Here is a 16,536-nt window from a genome sequence, read left to right as displayed (position 1 = left end):
CCTAATTCAGTCATAAGCACCCCCCCCCCCCCCCCACACAATTTCAGAGCGTTGTTTTATTTTGAGAAAAATATTCACTAGTTACTGTAAATTGTTAAACAGAAGTTTGTCAGCTACTTTAACACTCATTGCACATTATAATCTTATGCTGTTATAGACAAAAACACACATTGGTAAAGGGATTTTTGTGTAATATTTTATATTCAGTTCCACTGATAAACGCCTTGTGAAATATTTAGGAGCATGATAGCCCCTGCATAGAAGTTACTGGGAGTGCACAACCTCTCATTGTAAAGTAATTAAGGCTTGCCAGACACGAGGAGATGCCTGGATGGGTGCTGAGGTGAATCTTGTGGATTAGACCTAGTCAGACGAATGTTATTCCTTCCAAGGCTTGAGGCCTGGGCTTTGTTATTCTTGACAGTTCATGTAGCAGCCAATCCACATATTACACGAACGTCTCACCCTGCAGCATTTCAACAGCCACTACATGGTAATAAATAAGCAAATAATATTTTTTCCATAGCAGTTTTCCAGGCATTATACTGTTAGTATAATGGCTCTTAAATATCCCAACACTCAAAGCACCCCCAAAACAGCCATGGTATTCATATATGGGCATATTGAGGATCTGGAGCCCTTTTGCTTTTCAGTGGTACTCACTTATACCCCTTTCACACCGCAGCTTGTACCCGGTAATTTGCCGTTTTTACTGGCTTCCTAAACGGTTCGAGCTGCGATGTGAAAGGGTCACCTTCAATTTACCGTTCACAAAATACCGGTATTTTGAAACGGTAAAAAAGCAGGGTCCTACCCTTTTCAGACCCGTTTAATTGTGCAGTGTGAAAGGGTCTGAAATGGTATTTGCAAGCCCCAGAAGGTGATAGGCTGTCTCCATGTGTGATCTCACCAGGCAGAAGCAGGAAATAAACATTTAAAATGACAACCACTGTTTCTCTGACGTCCTAGTGGATGCTGGGAACTCCGTAAGGACCATGGGGAATAGCGGCTCCGCAGGAGACTGGGCACAAAAGAAAAGCTTTAGGACTACCTGGTGTGCACTGGCTCCTCCCCCTATGACCCTCCTCCAAGCCTCAGTTAGATTTTTGTGCCCGACCGAGCTGGGTGCAATCTAGGGGGCTCTCCTGAGCTTCTTAGGAAAAGTTAGTTTTAGGTTTTTTATTTTCAGTGAGACCTGCTGGCAACAGGCTCACTGCATCGAGGGACTAAGGGGAGAAGAAGCGAACCTGCCTGCTTGCAGCCAGCTTGGGCTTCTTAGGCTACTGGACACCATTAGCTCCAGAGGGACCGAACACAGGCCCAGCCTCGGAGTCCGGTCCCAGAGCCGCGCCGCCGCCCCCCTTACAGAGCCAGAAGCAAGAAGAAGTCCGGAAAATCGGCGGCAGAACACATCAGTCTTCACCAAGGTAGCGCACAGCACTGCAGCTGTGCGCCATTGCTCCTCATGCACACCACACGCTCCGGTCACTGATGGGTGCAGGGCGCTGGGGGGGGGGCGCCCTGAGCAGCAATATGAACACCTTGGCTGGCTAAAATACATCACATATAACCTCCAGGGCTATATGGATGTATATTAACCCCTGCCAGATTCCTGAAAAAAGCGGGAGAAAAGTCAGCCGAGAAGGGGGCGGAGCCTATCTCCTCAGCACACTGGCGCCATTTTCCCTCACAGCTCCGCTGGAAGGACGTCTCCCTGACTCTCCCCTGCAGTCCTGCACTACAGAAAAGGGTAAAACAAGAGGGGGGGGGCACTAATTAGGCGCAGTATAATATAAACAGCAGCTATAAGGGGGAAAAACACTCTGTATAGTGTTATCCCAACATATATATAGCGCTCTGGTGTGTGCTGGCATACTCTCCCTCTGTCTCCCCAAAGGGCTAGTGGGGTCCTGTCCTCTATCAGAGCATTCCCTGTGTGTGTGCTGTGTGTCGGTACGACTGTGTCGACATGTATGAGGAGGAAAATGATGTGGAGGCGGAGCAATTGCCTATAATGGAGATGTCACCCCCTAGGGCAGGGGTGTCAAACTCGCGGCCCTCCAGCTGTTGTGAAACTACACATCCCAGCATGCCTTGCCATCTATTTTGTATTAGGGACGGCTGCAACTGTGGCAGGGCATGCTGGAATGTGTAGTTCCAAAACAGCTGGAGGGCCACGAGTTTGACACCCCTGCCCTAGGGAGTCGACACCTGAGTGGATGGGCTTATGGAAGGATTTACGTGAAAGTGTCAGCTCTTTACAAAAGACGGTTGATGACATGAGACAGCCGGCTACTCAGCTTGTGCCTGTCCAGGCGTCTCAAAGACCATCAGAGGCTCTAAAACGCCCGCTACCTCAGATGGCAGATACAGACGCCGACACGGATACTGACTCCAGTGTCGACGATGAAGAGACGAATGTGACTTCCAGTAGGGCCACACGTTACATGATTGAGGCAATGAAAAATGTTTTACACATTTCTGATAGTACAAGTACCACTAAAAAAGGGTATTATGTTTGGTGAGAAAAAACTACCTGTAGTTTTTCCTGCATCTGAGGAATTAAATGAAGTGTGTGATGAAGCATGGGTTTCTCCCGATAAAAAACTGATTTTCCTAAAAGGTTATTGGCATCATACCCCTTCCCGCCAGAGGATAGGGCACGTTGGGAAACACCCCCTAGGGTGGATAAAGCACTCACACGCTTGTCTAAACAGGTGGCACTACCGTCTCCTGATACGGCCGCCCTTAAGGAACCTGCTGACAGAAAGCAGGAGAATATCCTAAAATGTATATACACTCACACGGGTGTTATACTGCGACCAGCAATCGCCTCAGCCTGGATGTGCAGTGCTGGGGTGGCTTGGTCGGATTCCCTGACTGAAAATATTGATACCCTGGATAGGGACAGTATATTAATGACTATAGAGCATTTAAAAGATGCATTTTTATATATGCGTGATGCACAGAGGGATATTTGCCGACTGGCATCAAGAGTAAGTGCGCTGTCCATATCTGCCAGAAGAGGGTTATGGACGCGGCAGTGGTCAGGTGATGCTGATTCCAAAAGGCATATGGAAGTATTGCCTTATAAAGGGGAGGAGTTATTTGGGGTAGGTCTATCGGACCTGGTGTCTACGGCAACTGCTGGGAAATCCACATTTTTACCCCTGGTAGCCTCTCAACATAAGAAGACGCCGTATTATCAGGCGCAGTCCTTTCGGCCCCATAAGGGCAAGCGGGCAAAAGGCTCCTCACTTCTGCCCCGTGGCAGAGGGAGAGGAAAAAGGCTGCAGCAAACAGCCAGTTCACAGGAACAGAAGCCCTCTCCCGCTTCTGCCAAGTCCTCAGCATGACGCTGGGGCTCTACAAGCGGACTCAGGCACGGTGGGGGCCCGTCTCAAGATTTTCAGCGCGCAGTGGGCTCACTCACAAGTGGACCCCTGGATCCTTCAGGTGGTATCTCAGGGGTACAAATTGGAATTCGAGACGTCTCCCCCCCGCCGTTTCCTAAAGTCTGCCTTACCGACGTCTCCCTCCGACAGGGAGGCAGTATTGGAAGCCATTCACAAGCTGTATTCTCAGCAGGTGATAATCAAGGTACCCCTCCTGCAACAGGGAAAGGGGTATTATTCCACGCTGTTTGTGGTACCGAAGCCGGATGGCTCGGTGAGACCTATTTTAAATCTAAAATCTTTGAACACTTACATACAGAGGTTCAAATTCAAGATGGAGTCACTCAGAGCGGTGATCGCGAACCTGGAAGAAGGGGATTATATGGTGTCTCTGGACATCAAGGATGCTTACCTCCATGTCCCAATTTACCCTTCTCACCAAGGGTACCTCAGGCTTGTGGTACAGAACTGCCACTATCAGTTTCAGACGCTGCCGTTTGGATTGTCCACGGCGCCCCGGGTCTTTACCAAAGTAATGGCTGAAATGATGATACTCCTTCGAAGGAAAGGAGTTTTAATTATCCCTTACTTGGACGATCTCCTGATAAGGGCAAGATCCAAGGAACAGTTGGTAGTCGGAGTAGCACTATCTCAAGTCGTGCTGCGGCAGCACGGTTGGATTCTCAATATCCCAAAATCGCAGCTGATCCCGACGACACGTCTTCTATTCCTAGGGATGATCCTGGACACAGTCCAGAAAAAGGTGTTTCTCCCGGAAGAGAAAGCCAGAGAGTTATCCGAGCTAGTCAGAAACCTCCTAAAACCAGGCCAAGTATCAGTGCATCAATGCACAAGGGTCCTGGGAAAATGGTGGCTTCCTACGAAGCAATCCCATTCGGCAGATTCCACGCAAGAACATTCCAGTGGGACCTGCTGGACAAATGGTCCGGATCGCATATTCAGATGCATCGGCGGATAACCCTGTCCCCAAGGACAAGGGTGTCTCTCCTGTGGTGGTTGCAGAGTGCTCATCTTCTAGAGGGCCGCAGATTCGGCATTCAGGACTGGGTCCTGGTGACCACAGATGCCAGCCTGCGAGGCTGGGGAGCAGTCACACAGGGAAGAAACTTCCAGGGCTTGTGGTCAAGCCTGGAGACATCACTTCACATAAATATCCTGGAGTTAAGAGCCATTTACAATGCTCTAAGCCAAGCAAGACCTCTGCTTCAAGGTCAGCCGGTGCTGATCCAGTCGGACAACATCACGGCAGTCGCCCACGTAAACAGACAGGGCGGCACAATAAGCAGGAGGGCAATGGCAGAAGCTGCAAGGATTCTTCGCTGGGCGGAAAATCATGTGATAGCATTGTCAGCAGTGTTCATTCCGGGAGTGGACAACTGGGAAGCAGACTTCCTCAGCAGGCACGACCTCCACCCGGGAGAGTGGGGACTTCACCCAGAAGTCTTCCACATGATTGTAAACCGTTGGGAAAAACCAAAGGTGGACATGATGGCGTCCCGCCTCAACAAAAAACTGGACAGGTATTGCGCCAGGTCAAGGGACCCTCAAGCAATAGCTGTGGACGCTCTGGTAACACCGTGGGTGTACCAGTCAGTGTATGTGTTCCCTCCTCTGCCTCTCATACCCAAGGTGCTGAGGATTATACGGCGGGGAGGAGTAAGAACTATTCTCGTGGCTCCGGATTGGCCAAGAAGGACTTGGTACCCGGAACTTCAAGAAATGCTCACAGAGGACCCGTGGCCTCTACCTCTGAGAAGGGACCTGCTCCAGCAGGGACCCTGTCTGTTCCAAGACTTACCGCGGCTGCGTTTGACGGCATGGCGGTTGAACGCCGGATCCTAAAGGAAAAAGGCATTTCAGACGAAGTCATCCCTACTTTGATAAAAGCCAGAAAGGATGTAACCGCAAAGCATTATCACCGCATCTGGCGGAAATATGTTGCGTGGTGCGAGGCCAAAAAGGCCCCGACGGAGGAATTTCAACTGGGTCGATCCCTGCATTTCCTGCAAGCAGGAGTGTCTATGGGCCTAAAATTAGGATCCATTAAGGTCCAGATTTCGGCCCTGTCGATTTTCTTTCAGAGAGAACTGGCTTCAGTGCCTGAAGTCCAGATGTTTGTTAAGGGAGTGCTACATATACAGCCTCCTTTTGTGCCTCCAGTGGCACCCTGGGATCTGAATGTTGTTTTGGGTTTCCTAAAATCACATTGGTTTGAACCACTCAACACTGTGGACTTAAAATATCTCACATGGAAAGTGGTCATGCTGTTGGCCCTGGCTTCAGCCAGGTGTGTGTCAGAATTGGCGGCTTTATCCTGTAAAAGCCCTTACCTGATTTTTCCTACGGACAGGGCAGAATTGAGGACTCGTCCTCAATTTCTCCCAAAGGTGGTTTCAGCGTTTCATCTGAACCAGCCTATTGTGGTACCTGCGGCTACTAAAGACTTGGAGGACTCCAAGTTGCTGGACGTTGTCAGGGCCCTGAAAATATATGTTTCCAGGACGGCTGGAGTCAGAAAATCTGACTCGCTATTTATCCTGTACGCACCCAACAAGCTGGGTGCTCCTGCTTCTAAGCAGACTATTGCTCGCTGGATTTGTAGTACAATTCAGCTTGCGCATTCTGTGGCAGGCCTGCCACAGCCAAAATCTGTAAAAGCCCACTCCACAAGGAAGGTGGGCTCATCTTGGGCGGCTGCCCGAGGGGTTTCGGCTTTACAACTTTGCCGAGCTGCTACTTGGTCAGGGTCAAATACTTTTGTGAAATTTTACAAATTTGACACTCTGGCTGAGGAGGACCTGGAGTTTTCTCACTCGGTGCTGCAGAGTCATCCGCACTCTCCCGCCCGTTTGGGAGCTTTGGTATAATCCCCATGGTCCTTACGGAGTTCCCAGCATCCACTAGGACGTCAGAGAAAATAAGAATTTACTTACCGATAATTCTATTTCTCGTAGTCCGTAGTGGATGCTGGGCGCCCATCCCAAGTGCGGATTATCTGTAATACTTGTACATAGTTATTGTTAACAAATCGGGTTATTGTTGTTGTGAGCCATCTATCCAGAGGCTCCTCTGTTATCATGCTGTTAACTGGGTTCATATCACAAGTTGTACGGTGTGATTGGTGTGGCTGGTATGAGTCTTACCCGGGATTCAAAATCCTTCCTTATTGTGTACGCTCGTCCGGGCACAGTATCCTAACTGAGGCTTGGAGGAGGGTCATAGGGGGAGGAGCCAGTGCACACCAGGTAGTCCTAAAGCTTTTCTTTTGTGCCCAGTCTCCTGCGGAGCCGCTATTCCCCATGGTCCTTACGGAGTTCCCAGCATCCACTACGGACTACGAGAAATAGAATTATCGGTAAGTAAATTCTTATTTTTGTATGGGTGAAACGGGTTCAGTGTGAAAGGTACCAAAACGGTAATGAAATGGTAATATACTGGTTACAACATGCGATGTGAAGGGTGTTTAACTGCTCAGACCCGTTTTAAGAACCGTTTAAAGAACCGTTTCAAAAGCAGGTTTTGCGATGTGAAAGCAGCATTACTGTGGTCACCTGCAAAGCTTTAAAAAAGATCATTATTTTTAGAGTTTGTTTTTTATTATAACTAATTAACTGTATCTACGTAAAAAAATAATATAAAGTAAATATATTCAGTATAGAGTAGTAACATAGGGGGGAAATACAATTGTGGGTGAAGGGGGAAAATTTGCAGTTACCACAACGGCAGCCCGATTTGCACCCTTCGCCCTGCTAAAATGCACCCCTGTCGCTCAAAAGTGCTTGTTACTCTGTCATGCAGATTTGGATGACCAAACAAGTCGCTGGCAATTGAATGCCCCCCATTGTGAGGACATAAGTCAATATTGCTGATCTAGGACACTGTATCTGCTTGCTGTACTTACATAACAAGATCACCCATTTGGAATATACCACAGGGGCCAGGGCCACTGGCACCAGGAGATCCAAAGGACGCACCAGGCACATTCTGGCCACTTTGCAAGCCAAATGCAGGGGCTGTGCGGCATACTGAAGACCACCCGCAGCTCACAAATCCCTAGTAATGGCGCAGTCCATTAGGAGGGAGATAGCCTTCACAATGTTAATGGATTTCTATTCTGGTCTTATTAGAGACATGGTTTGTGTATAGTTTAATGTCCATCAGTTCTCCAGAAAAAATCAGGACTAATATCAACATAAGATCAGGAGCCCTAGAATATGTAAGTATCCGTCAGCACAGATTCAGAAAGAGAATGTCATTTCCAAATCTGCTAGTTTTTCTTTATAATGTATTCTATTAAGTGCTTATTTATAGTCTGTTTTTCAAAAGGAGATCTTTAAATTCCCCCTTATTATTCATACTTAAACAGGATGTGATGGTCATTACCAGTGGTGGATGCCGTAGTATCTATCATGTGAGAGTGTCAGCAGATTTGTATCATGGACTGTGGGGGTGGTCTTCTGTTTGCCGGCGGTCGGGCTCCCGGCGCTCAGTATACCGGCGCCGGGAGCCCGACAGCCGGCATACCGACAATTATTTTCCCTCGTGGGGGTCCACGACCCCCATAGAGGGAGAATAAAATAGTGTGGCGCGCGTAGCGCGCCACCGTGCCCGTAGCGTGGCGAGCGCAGCGAGCCTGCAAGGGGCTCATTTGCGCTCGCCAAGCTGTCGGTAAGCCGGCGGTCGGGCTCCCGGCGCCGGGATGCTGGTCGCCGGGAGCCCGACCGCCGGCCACCCGTAGTGAACCCGACTGTGGTGCTACCTGTACCTCTTATACCCCTTTCACACCGCAGCTTGTACCCGGTAATTTGCCGTTTTTACTGGCTTCCTAAACGGTTCGAGCTGCGATGTGAAAGGGTCACCTTCAATTTACCATTTACAAAATACCGGTATTTTGAAACGGTAAAAAAGCAGGGTCCTACCCGTTTCAGACCCGTTTCATTGTGCAGTGTGAAAGGGTCTGAAACGTATTTGCAAGCCCCAGAAGGTGATAGGCTGTCTCCATGTGTGATGTCACCAGGCAGAAGCAGGAAATAAACATTTAAAATGACAACTACTGTTTTGTATGGGTGAAACGGGTTCAGTGTGAAAGGTACCAAAACGGTAATGAAATGGTAATATACAACATGCGATGTGAAGGGGGTTTAACTGCTCAGACCCGTTTTAAGAACCGTTTAAAGAACCGTTTCAAAAGCAGATTTTGCGATGTGAAAGCAGCATGACTGTCATCCAATGCAGAGGCAATACCAAGAAAAATGCTTTATATTAAAAAAAATTAAAATAAATTCTGTCTGCATTTACACCTGAATCCTGTAGCTCCAGCAATGCCAGGTTCCATATACTGAGAAGGGACTGGCTATGCGGTAACATCTATGATTGCTGGCCAGTGCTGACATACTATACTTTTCAGTGACTTTTGTTAAATAGCAATAACTACAATTATGAAATAACTCTGCAATAAAAGGCTCTAGACCAGGCATGTCCAAACTGCGGCCCTGCAGCTGTTGAGAAACTACACATCCCAGCATGCCCTGACACAGCTTTAGCATTCTCTGACAGCAAAACTGTGTCAGGGCATGCTGGGATATGTAGTTTCACAACAGCTGGAGGGCTGCAGTTTGGACATGCCTGCTCTAGACTATTTTTTTTTTTGGGGGGGGGGGGGGGGGAGGTGATAAATAGACCCCTTTGACCCTTTTTTACAGTATTGTCATTACAGAAACCCTGCCCACTATGATCTTGGATAGGAAGGAGATGTTGTATACCTTTTCTTTGAATCTTTCCATAAATAAGTGTAATTCTGTTTGCTAGACCCTAAGGTTTTTTAAAGGGGGGGATTCAATTGCCGGTTAAGGGTGCAAATTGACATTGCTGCAGCGTTAAAATGCATACAATGGCACCCTGTTGTGCACCCTTCTCTCGGCCGGCTGGATGTACAGATACGCATGAAAGTGGAGTAGCAAACACTTTTGTGCGAGATCCCGTAAAGTGTGGCGGGTGCCATGCTAATTCAGCCAGGTGAGATATTCGTCAGCAATTGAATTCCTCCTAAGCCTCCAAAGCTGACTTTTGGGGAATAATATGGGAAACATGTAAAATCAAATGGTTACACATCCTTTGGCTATAATAATGGTAATTGTTACCTGTACTCTGTTTTAGTTATTCAGTTACTGTAATGTTAAGTTCTGTGTAACCTGTATTGTTCTAATGGGTGCCGCGTGTGCAGCGCTGCCAACCACTTATATCACCTTGTAATAATAACAAGACCTGTGAGGTTGACAATTATCATTTGGTGAGCTGGCTCTTTAATTTATACTGCCTGAGCCTCTTGTTTCACAAATGATAGTCCGTATTTGTGTGGTCTGGATGGCATAGTGTTGGCATTACTGCCTTAAAGATCCTCCCCCCAAATACAAAATAAAAATAAAGATTGTAAAGAGTTCAATTCCCTACCAAGCCGATATCTGTGTGGCGTTTATTTGTCCTCCCCAAGCTTGACCGGTTAACCCTAGTGTGTATGTGTGTTCATGTGGTAGGGAATATAGATTGTAAGCTCCACTGAGGCAGGAACTGATGTGAATGACTGAGATAGTCATAGAAAAACTGTGTGCAATATTTGTGTGCTACATAAGCTAAACAACTTAACAACACTTAAACAACACAATGTAACTCCAAGTCAATCACACTTCTGTGAAATCAAACTGTCCACTTAGGAAGCAACACTGACTGACAATCAATTTCACATGCTGTTCTGCAAATGGAATAGACAACAGGTGGAAATTATAGGCAATTAGCAAGACACCCCCAATAAAGGAGTTGTTCTGCAGGTGGTGACCACAGACCACTTCTCAGCTCCTATGCTTTCTGGCTGATGTTTTGGTCACTTTTGAAAGCTGGTGGTGCTTTCACTCTAGTGGTAGCATGAGACGGAGTCTACAACCGACACAAGTGGCTCAGGTAGCGCAGCTCATCCAGGATGGCACATCAATGAGAGCTGTGGCAAGAAGGTTAGCTGTGTCTGTCAGTGTAGTGTCCAGAGCATGAAGGCGCTACCAGGAGACTGGCCATCACATCAGGAGACGTGGAGGAGGCCATAGGAGGGCAACAACCCAGCAGCAGGACCGCTACCTCCGCCTTTGTGCAAGGAGGAACAGGAGGAGCACTGCCAGAGCCCTGCAAAATGACCTCCAGCAAGCCACAAACGTGCATGTGTCTACTCAAACGATCAGAAACAGTCTCCATGAGGGTAGTATGAGGGCCCAACGTCCACAGGTGGGGGTTGTGCTTACAGCCCAACACCGTGCAGGACGTTTGGCATTTGCCAGAGAACACCAAGATTGGCAAATTCGCCACTGGCGCCCTGTGTTCTTCACAGATGAAAGCATGTGCTCGCCAGAGGTAGCCTGACTGCCATTAGGTACCGAGATGAGATCCTCAGATCCCTTGTGAGACCATATGCTGGTGCGGTTGGCCCTGGGTTCCTCCTAATGAAAGACAATGCTAGACCTCATGTGGCTGGAGTGTGTCAGCAGTTCCTGCAAGACGAAGGCATTGATGCTATGGACTGGCCCGCCCGTTCCCCATACCTGAATACAATTGAGCACATCTGGGACATCATGTCTCACTCCATCCACCAACGCCACGTTGCACAACAAACTGTCCAGGAGTTGGCGGATGCTATTGTCCAGGTCTGGGAGGAGATCCCTCAGGAGACCATCCGCCACCTCATCAGGAGCATGCCCTGGCATTGTAGGGAGGTCATACAGGCACGTAGAGGTCACACACACTACTGACATTACATCAAAGTTGGATCAGCCTGTAGTGTGTTTTTCCACTTTAATTTTGAGTGTGACTCCAAATCCAGACCTCCATGGGTTAATAAATTTGATTTCCATTGATCATTTTTGTGATTTTATTGTCAGCGCATTCAACTATGTAAAGAACAAAGTATTTAATAAGAATATTTCATTCATTCAGATCTAGGATGTGTTATTTTAGTGTTCCCTTTATTTTTTTGAGCAGTATATATAATATATACATGTGTGTGTCGCTATAAACCAATTGTGCATACCTACCTCCCAACATGACCCTGTCCAGAAGGGACAGAGGCACTATTTCACTGCACTGCGGGGTGGGGGGCCAGATATAACATGTGCAGGGAGAGCTAGATTTGGGCGGGGTGTGTTCAAACTGAAATCTAAATTGTAGTGTAAAAATAGAGCAGCCAGTATTTACCCTGCACAGAAACAAAATAACCCACCCAAATCTAACTCTCTCTGCACATGGTTTTGCCCAACTGCTAACAAATTTGCTGCTGCGATCAACTCTGAATTACCCCCAAAGTTTTCTGCTCCTGGACTTCTCTCTTAATTTTATGATTGCTGGCACCTGTGTTGAACAGGTAATGGTGCAGAAAGGTGTTTCAGCACAGATGATGGCAATCATACATTAAGGCTTGGACCACACATAGCAGCCAAGCGGGTCTCATTGAACAGGATCCGCTTGCCCAGGAGGGGGGGTTTTGTGCGCATACGGATCCTGTACTGCGGGATGCCGCAGAACAGGATCCGTCCAGTGACACATGGGATTTCAATAGAACACAGTGAAATGTATGTATTCACATTGAAATCCCGGCGTCCTGCCATCCGGCCCAACCGCAGCATGCTGCGGCTGAATCCGCCGGTGGCGGGACTGCCGCATATGTGTGGGCACCTGCATAGGCACCCATGTGCAGTCTCCTTTCCGGCCAAGCGGGTTCCGCTGAACAGGACCCACTTGGCCGCCACGTGTGGCCCTAGCCTTAGAGGGAAGTCCGGGGGCAGAGCATTCTGTCCCTCCTAGAAAGGGTCATGTTGGGAGGTAAGTGCATATGTTATCAGAAATGTCTTTACGAAACCATTCAAATAAGCAACAGGAACCTTAAAGCATGCTGAACACCACTCGACACTCCTAACTTGTAATGAGAATGTACTGACTAATGACAAAAACCTACCATTGTGGTTTTGTTGCCAACTCTGCTGTCATTCCCTGATTCTCCAAACCCTTGGCCAGATATAGGGCCTCATTTAAAGTTGAGTAAACCAATCTAGAAAGTGTTATTTTTGTACCTTATTTATTTCTTTACAGCTATGATATAGCACACTCACATTCTGTAGCACATTTACAGAAAATATTTTGTCATTCACATTAGTCTGCCCCAGTCTCACACACACGGGTCATTTTTTTTGTCAGAAACCAGTTAACCTGCTATTATGTTTTAGGATTATGGGAGGAAACTGGAGTACCTGGAGAAAACTCACACAATATTGAGAGAACATACAAACTCCACACCAATAGTTCATTAGGGAATTATGCCATGACCTCAGTGCTGTGAGGCAGTAGTGCTAACTACTTCACCATCTATGTTCTGCCATAAAAGGGTGGTGTTATTTTTTTAAATTTGTGTGTAGAAGGGTGTTCTAGCTCAACTCAAATAGCAGTGTAAGAATACAGCCGCCCAGTATTTGTGTGCTATACAGGTAGCTCATATTGTTTCTGCATTAAACATTACAAGATGATTTATCCAGGAACATTTGTAAACATTAGATGTGCTCCTCCTAACTGTAAATGAGCCCATAATGTAAGACTAAAGACCCATACACACTAGGCGATTTTGAGCTCAAAGTAGCTCACTTTTGGCAGTGTGTACGGCCAGGCGATTGCTGGCCGCCGCCATCCGTCGGGCTGTTTTACCATCCAAGTGAACCACTTTCCACAGTCTCCTACTGTAGAAAGTGGTTCATCCCCGTGAACATCGCTGGGCACAGTGAAAATCGCTCAGTGTGTATACACTGAGCTATTTTCCTGCCAGCGATGTTCACATCATCGTTGTGCATGCACACTGGGCAAAAACGCCTAGTGTGTGTGTATGCACCTTAAGAAATAAACACACAAGTATGGTACAGTGTGACATCCATCTTGGGTGCAAGAACTTCTTATCCAGGTCCTTTTAGCATTTTATTGTCTTTAAATCAGGAAATGTATTTTGTTGTCCTCCTTTCATTAGCTATAATAATGCATAAGAAGATTGAACATTGGTTATTTTGCTCTGATTAAAATTTGTGTCTCCTATAATGGCTGGCTGAGTTATAACAGCAGTTTTAGAATTGCCATCCTTTATCATATTCGTGAAAATAACGTTATGTAGTAGTGGACATTGCATAGCTATACTGATGCAGGGAGATTGTGCTATGAAGCGCATGCCTGGTATGGAATAAAGTCCACATGTATAATATATAAAGTGGCTTGCTTTTATTTTTCTTTGCTCTTATTGTATGCTTCCCACTTAGAGATTTTAGTTTTTTTTTTTTTTGTTTTCTTGATTTTATTGTATATGTAGGAGTAGACATAATACCTGTAAAAACTTTATTATAGCAAGACAAACATACATTTTTTACACAGACATTACCATGACTTTTCATAAATAAAATACATTTAGCATATATACAATATTTACACATTTTAGTAGTATTAACATATATGCAAATGATTAACTGCACCCACACTCCTCAACAATCATTTCTTCGTGATGCCTTAAAACCACATCTCTTCCCTCATAGTACAGCATGGACAGCGGGCTCATCTTCACTGGAACGCAGGAAGGACATTCCACCCTTTCCGGTTGGTACAGCTTCACCACGCTCTGCCAAGGCAATGAAGAAAAAATTAAGTCCGCAGAACTGGAAATACATCTATGCACAAGTCAATGAGATCGAGATTTAGGGCTAAATGCGTCATCGCTTGAAGAGTGATAAAATGGAGAAATAAAAAGTGCCAGCCAATCAGGACTTGACTGCCATGTCACAGGGTGTGTTTGAAAAATGGCAGTTAGGAGGTGATTGGTACTTTTTCACTCTCCATTTTATCACTTTCCAAGCGATGATGCATCTGACACCTAGTATATTACAAGGATATCCTATGCTCACAGACCTCTGTTTATCTTAATACAGCACGTAGACCTATTCTGAAATGTTTTGGATGTTGATGGCTACCTGGAAAAACTTGTATTTCCCATGGTTTAGGACCTAATGTTCTATACAGTAGTTAATACTATGAACATCAGCTTACCTTCATGTAGGCATGATTTGTTGGCTTGAAAGTTTCATTCAGTGGGACTGGACAGGCACCTTCACATCTATAGGCATTGTATTTTCTGGGGTAGACAATCCAGCTTCCCCATCCAATTTCACCAAAGTCCACAATCATATCCACTCTTCGGCAAAGGGGTGTTCCATTTTCTATTGGTCTAAAGGGCACATTGTTCATTAACATATAGTTCTCATGTTTGTTCCTCCTGTGTCTTCTAATACCTGGAATTCTGGCAGCCTTCTCCAAAATGACATATTTAGAGGACTCCACTGTTTTAATGAGGCTGGGAGACCCAGAGATGCTGTTGAAGGAATTGTCCTTTGCAAACACCACCAGCACAACTCTCTCCAGAGTGGAAACATGGACCCTGTTTGTGGCATGTTCTGACTCTGCTTCGATGCTGGAGTCCAAGTTTGTCTCAGTCATGTATATGTCCTTCAGGTACTCATTATCCATGTATTTTTCTCCCTGGTGGAGGAAGTATTGAATCATTTTGGTAAGATCAAAGCTCCTCCAAGCAGACCCATGCGTGTCAGTGGGGGTAATCTTGAATGACCCGAGGAAGAGTTGTCTACCTTTCTTGCTGTGATAAATGTCCACAGTTACAGTATGGGATATCTCAAAAGAAGGGAGGTGGATTCTTAGTTGTGCCAACTGTAGCTCGTTGCTGGTGGAGATTGAGGACATATCAAATGATAGCATTAGACGGTTATTGACCTCAGTGCAATCTGGAAAAGACAAAGGAATACAGATGTTTAGTATGTATCTGTGTGTTGTGCTCTGGGCACAGAGATTTGCAATACACGTTCGATACAGCAGGACCACGTTCGGTATGACACATAGACTAAACTTTACAAGTACAATAATTGACAATAATTAAATCAACGTGATTACAGCAATTTAATGGGTGTTTTTTAATAATTTTGTCTCAATGGGGACGTGTCATGCAGAACATTGCACAACCCACATTGCTTTGTATTTGCATAAGTATGATGTGTTTGCCTGCAATCCTAAAATTGCTATAGTTAATCTGGAAAAACATGTCCATTTTGAAAATAACAGAAGCTGATTCAGTCGCTATAATGACTAAAAAGTAAACATCATCTATATATATGTATAGATATATAAAATGATCAGGCAGTGAAGATAATATACTCACTTTTTGCCACAAGGCTTAGCACAGTGTTATAGTCCGGACTGTCCGTATGTTCTAGGGTGGATAATTTGGTCTCGTTTTTCAGTAGAGTATGGTACAGCTGCATCATATAGAGGGGATACTTTGTGTCGGGTGGGTGTCTATTTCCATTAAGGATGGATGAAACTTTTAATCCCAGGTGAGAGCCTGAAAGACCAATCTTAGTGTCCATTTCCAAAAGACTGGGCATCCCCTGGACCAGGGAGAGGAGTAATAAGCACAGGGCAGTCCTTGGTGAGGTCATTCTTGCACGGCCTTTCTGCAGTGTCCCCAGCTCAGGAGATGTGATGATTTCTCTCACCCTCTGGTGTAACACTGGACTCACACTGTATATATAGCAGGGAAGCCTGAGCTGTTGCTTTGCTCTTCACACCTAATGACCTTTTTGATCTAAATGACCTCTGCATCAAAAGCCAATAGCTTCTAGGGCTGTCAACTTAATGGTTCCCTACTGTTAAACTAATGCCATCACAGTGGGGTTCTTGTAGTATGTCAGATATACAGTATCCTACAAGCCTCATTTGGTGGGAACACATATACAATTGTGCAGATAAAATACACCGTACAATATATATATATATATATATATATATATATATATATGTACACTGTATATGTGTGTGTGTGTGTATATATATATATATATATATACTAGCTGTTCTACCCGTTCTTCGCACGCAAGTTTATGATTTTCACGGTTTTAAATATAACTGAGTGTTAAAAATTTGAGATGTCTTAATGTATGTAAATATTAATCCATGGTTCTTGGCATTACCCGAGGAGCACTAGTAGCAGATACGG

At 45.8% G+C, this 16,536-nt stretch overlaps 1 protein-coding gene across 1 annotated transcript; it reads right to left on the bottom strand.

The window, feature by feature from the left end:
• Positions 1-13,941: 13,941 nt before the first annotated feature.
• LOC134934411 (nodal homolog) lies at positions 13,942-15,979 on the bottom strand. The gene is made up of 3 exons (XM_063929855.1): positions 15,700-15,979; positions 14,520-15,268; positions 13,942-14,094 (listed from the first exon to the last, which is right to left on the bottom strand). Exons 1-3 carry the CDS (start codon positions 15,977-15,979, stop codon positions 13,942-13,944), a joined length of 1,182 nt encoding a protein of 393 aa, XP_063785925.1.
• Positions 15,980-16,536: the final 557 nt, after the last annotated feature.

The sequence above is a fragment of the Pseudophryne corroboree genome, chromosome 6 (assembly GCF_028390025.1).
Source record: "Pseudophryne corroboree isolate aPseCor3 chromosome 6, aPseCor3.hap2, whole genome shotgun sequence".
Classification (NCBI taxonomy): domain Eukaryota; kingdom Metazoa; phylum Chordata; class Amphibia; order Anura; family Myobatrachidae; genus Pseudophryne; species Pseudophryne corroboree.
The sequence above is the reverse complement of the archived record's forward strand: the minus strand, read 5'-3'. Positions and strand labels throughout refer to the sequence as shown.

Bases quoted from the DNA above. Each gene is read 5' to 3' on its own strand.
- LOC134934411 (XM_063929855.1), bottom strand. From the start codon at position 15,979: ATGACCTCACCAAGGACTGCCCTGTGCTTATTACTCCTCTCCCTGGTC. The intron at 15,269-15,699 runs GTGAGTATATTA...TGTCTTTTCCAG, and splicing joins GCTAAGCCTTGTGGCAAAAA to ATTGCACTGAGGTCAATAAC. The intron at 14,095-14,519 runs GTAAGCTGATGT...TTGCCTTGGCAG, and splicing joins CAAATCATGCCTACATGAAG to AGCGTGGTGAAGCTGTACCA.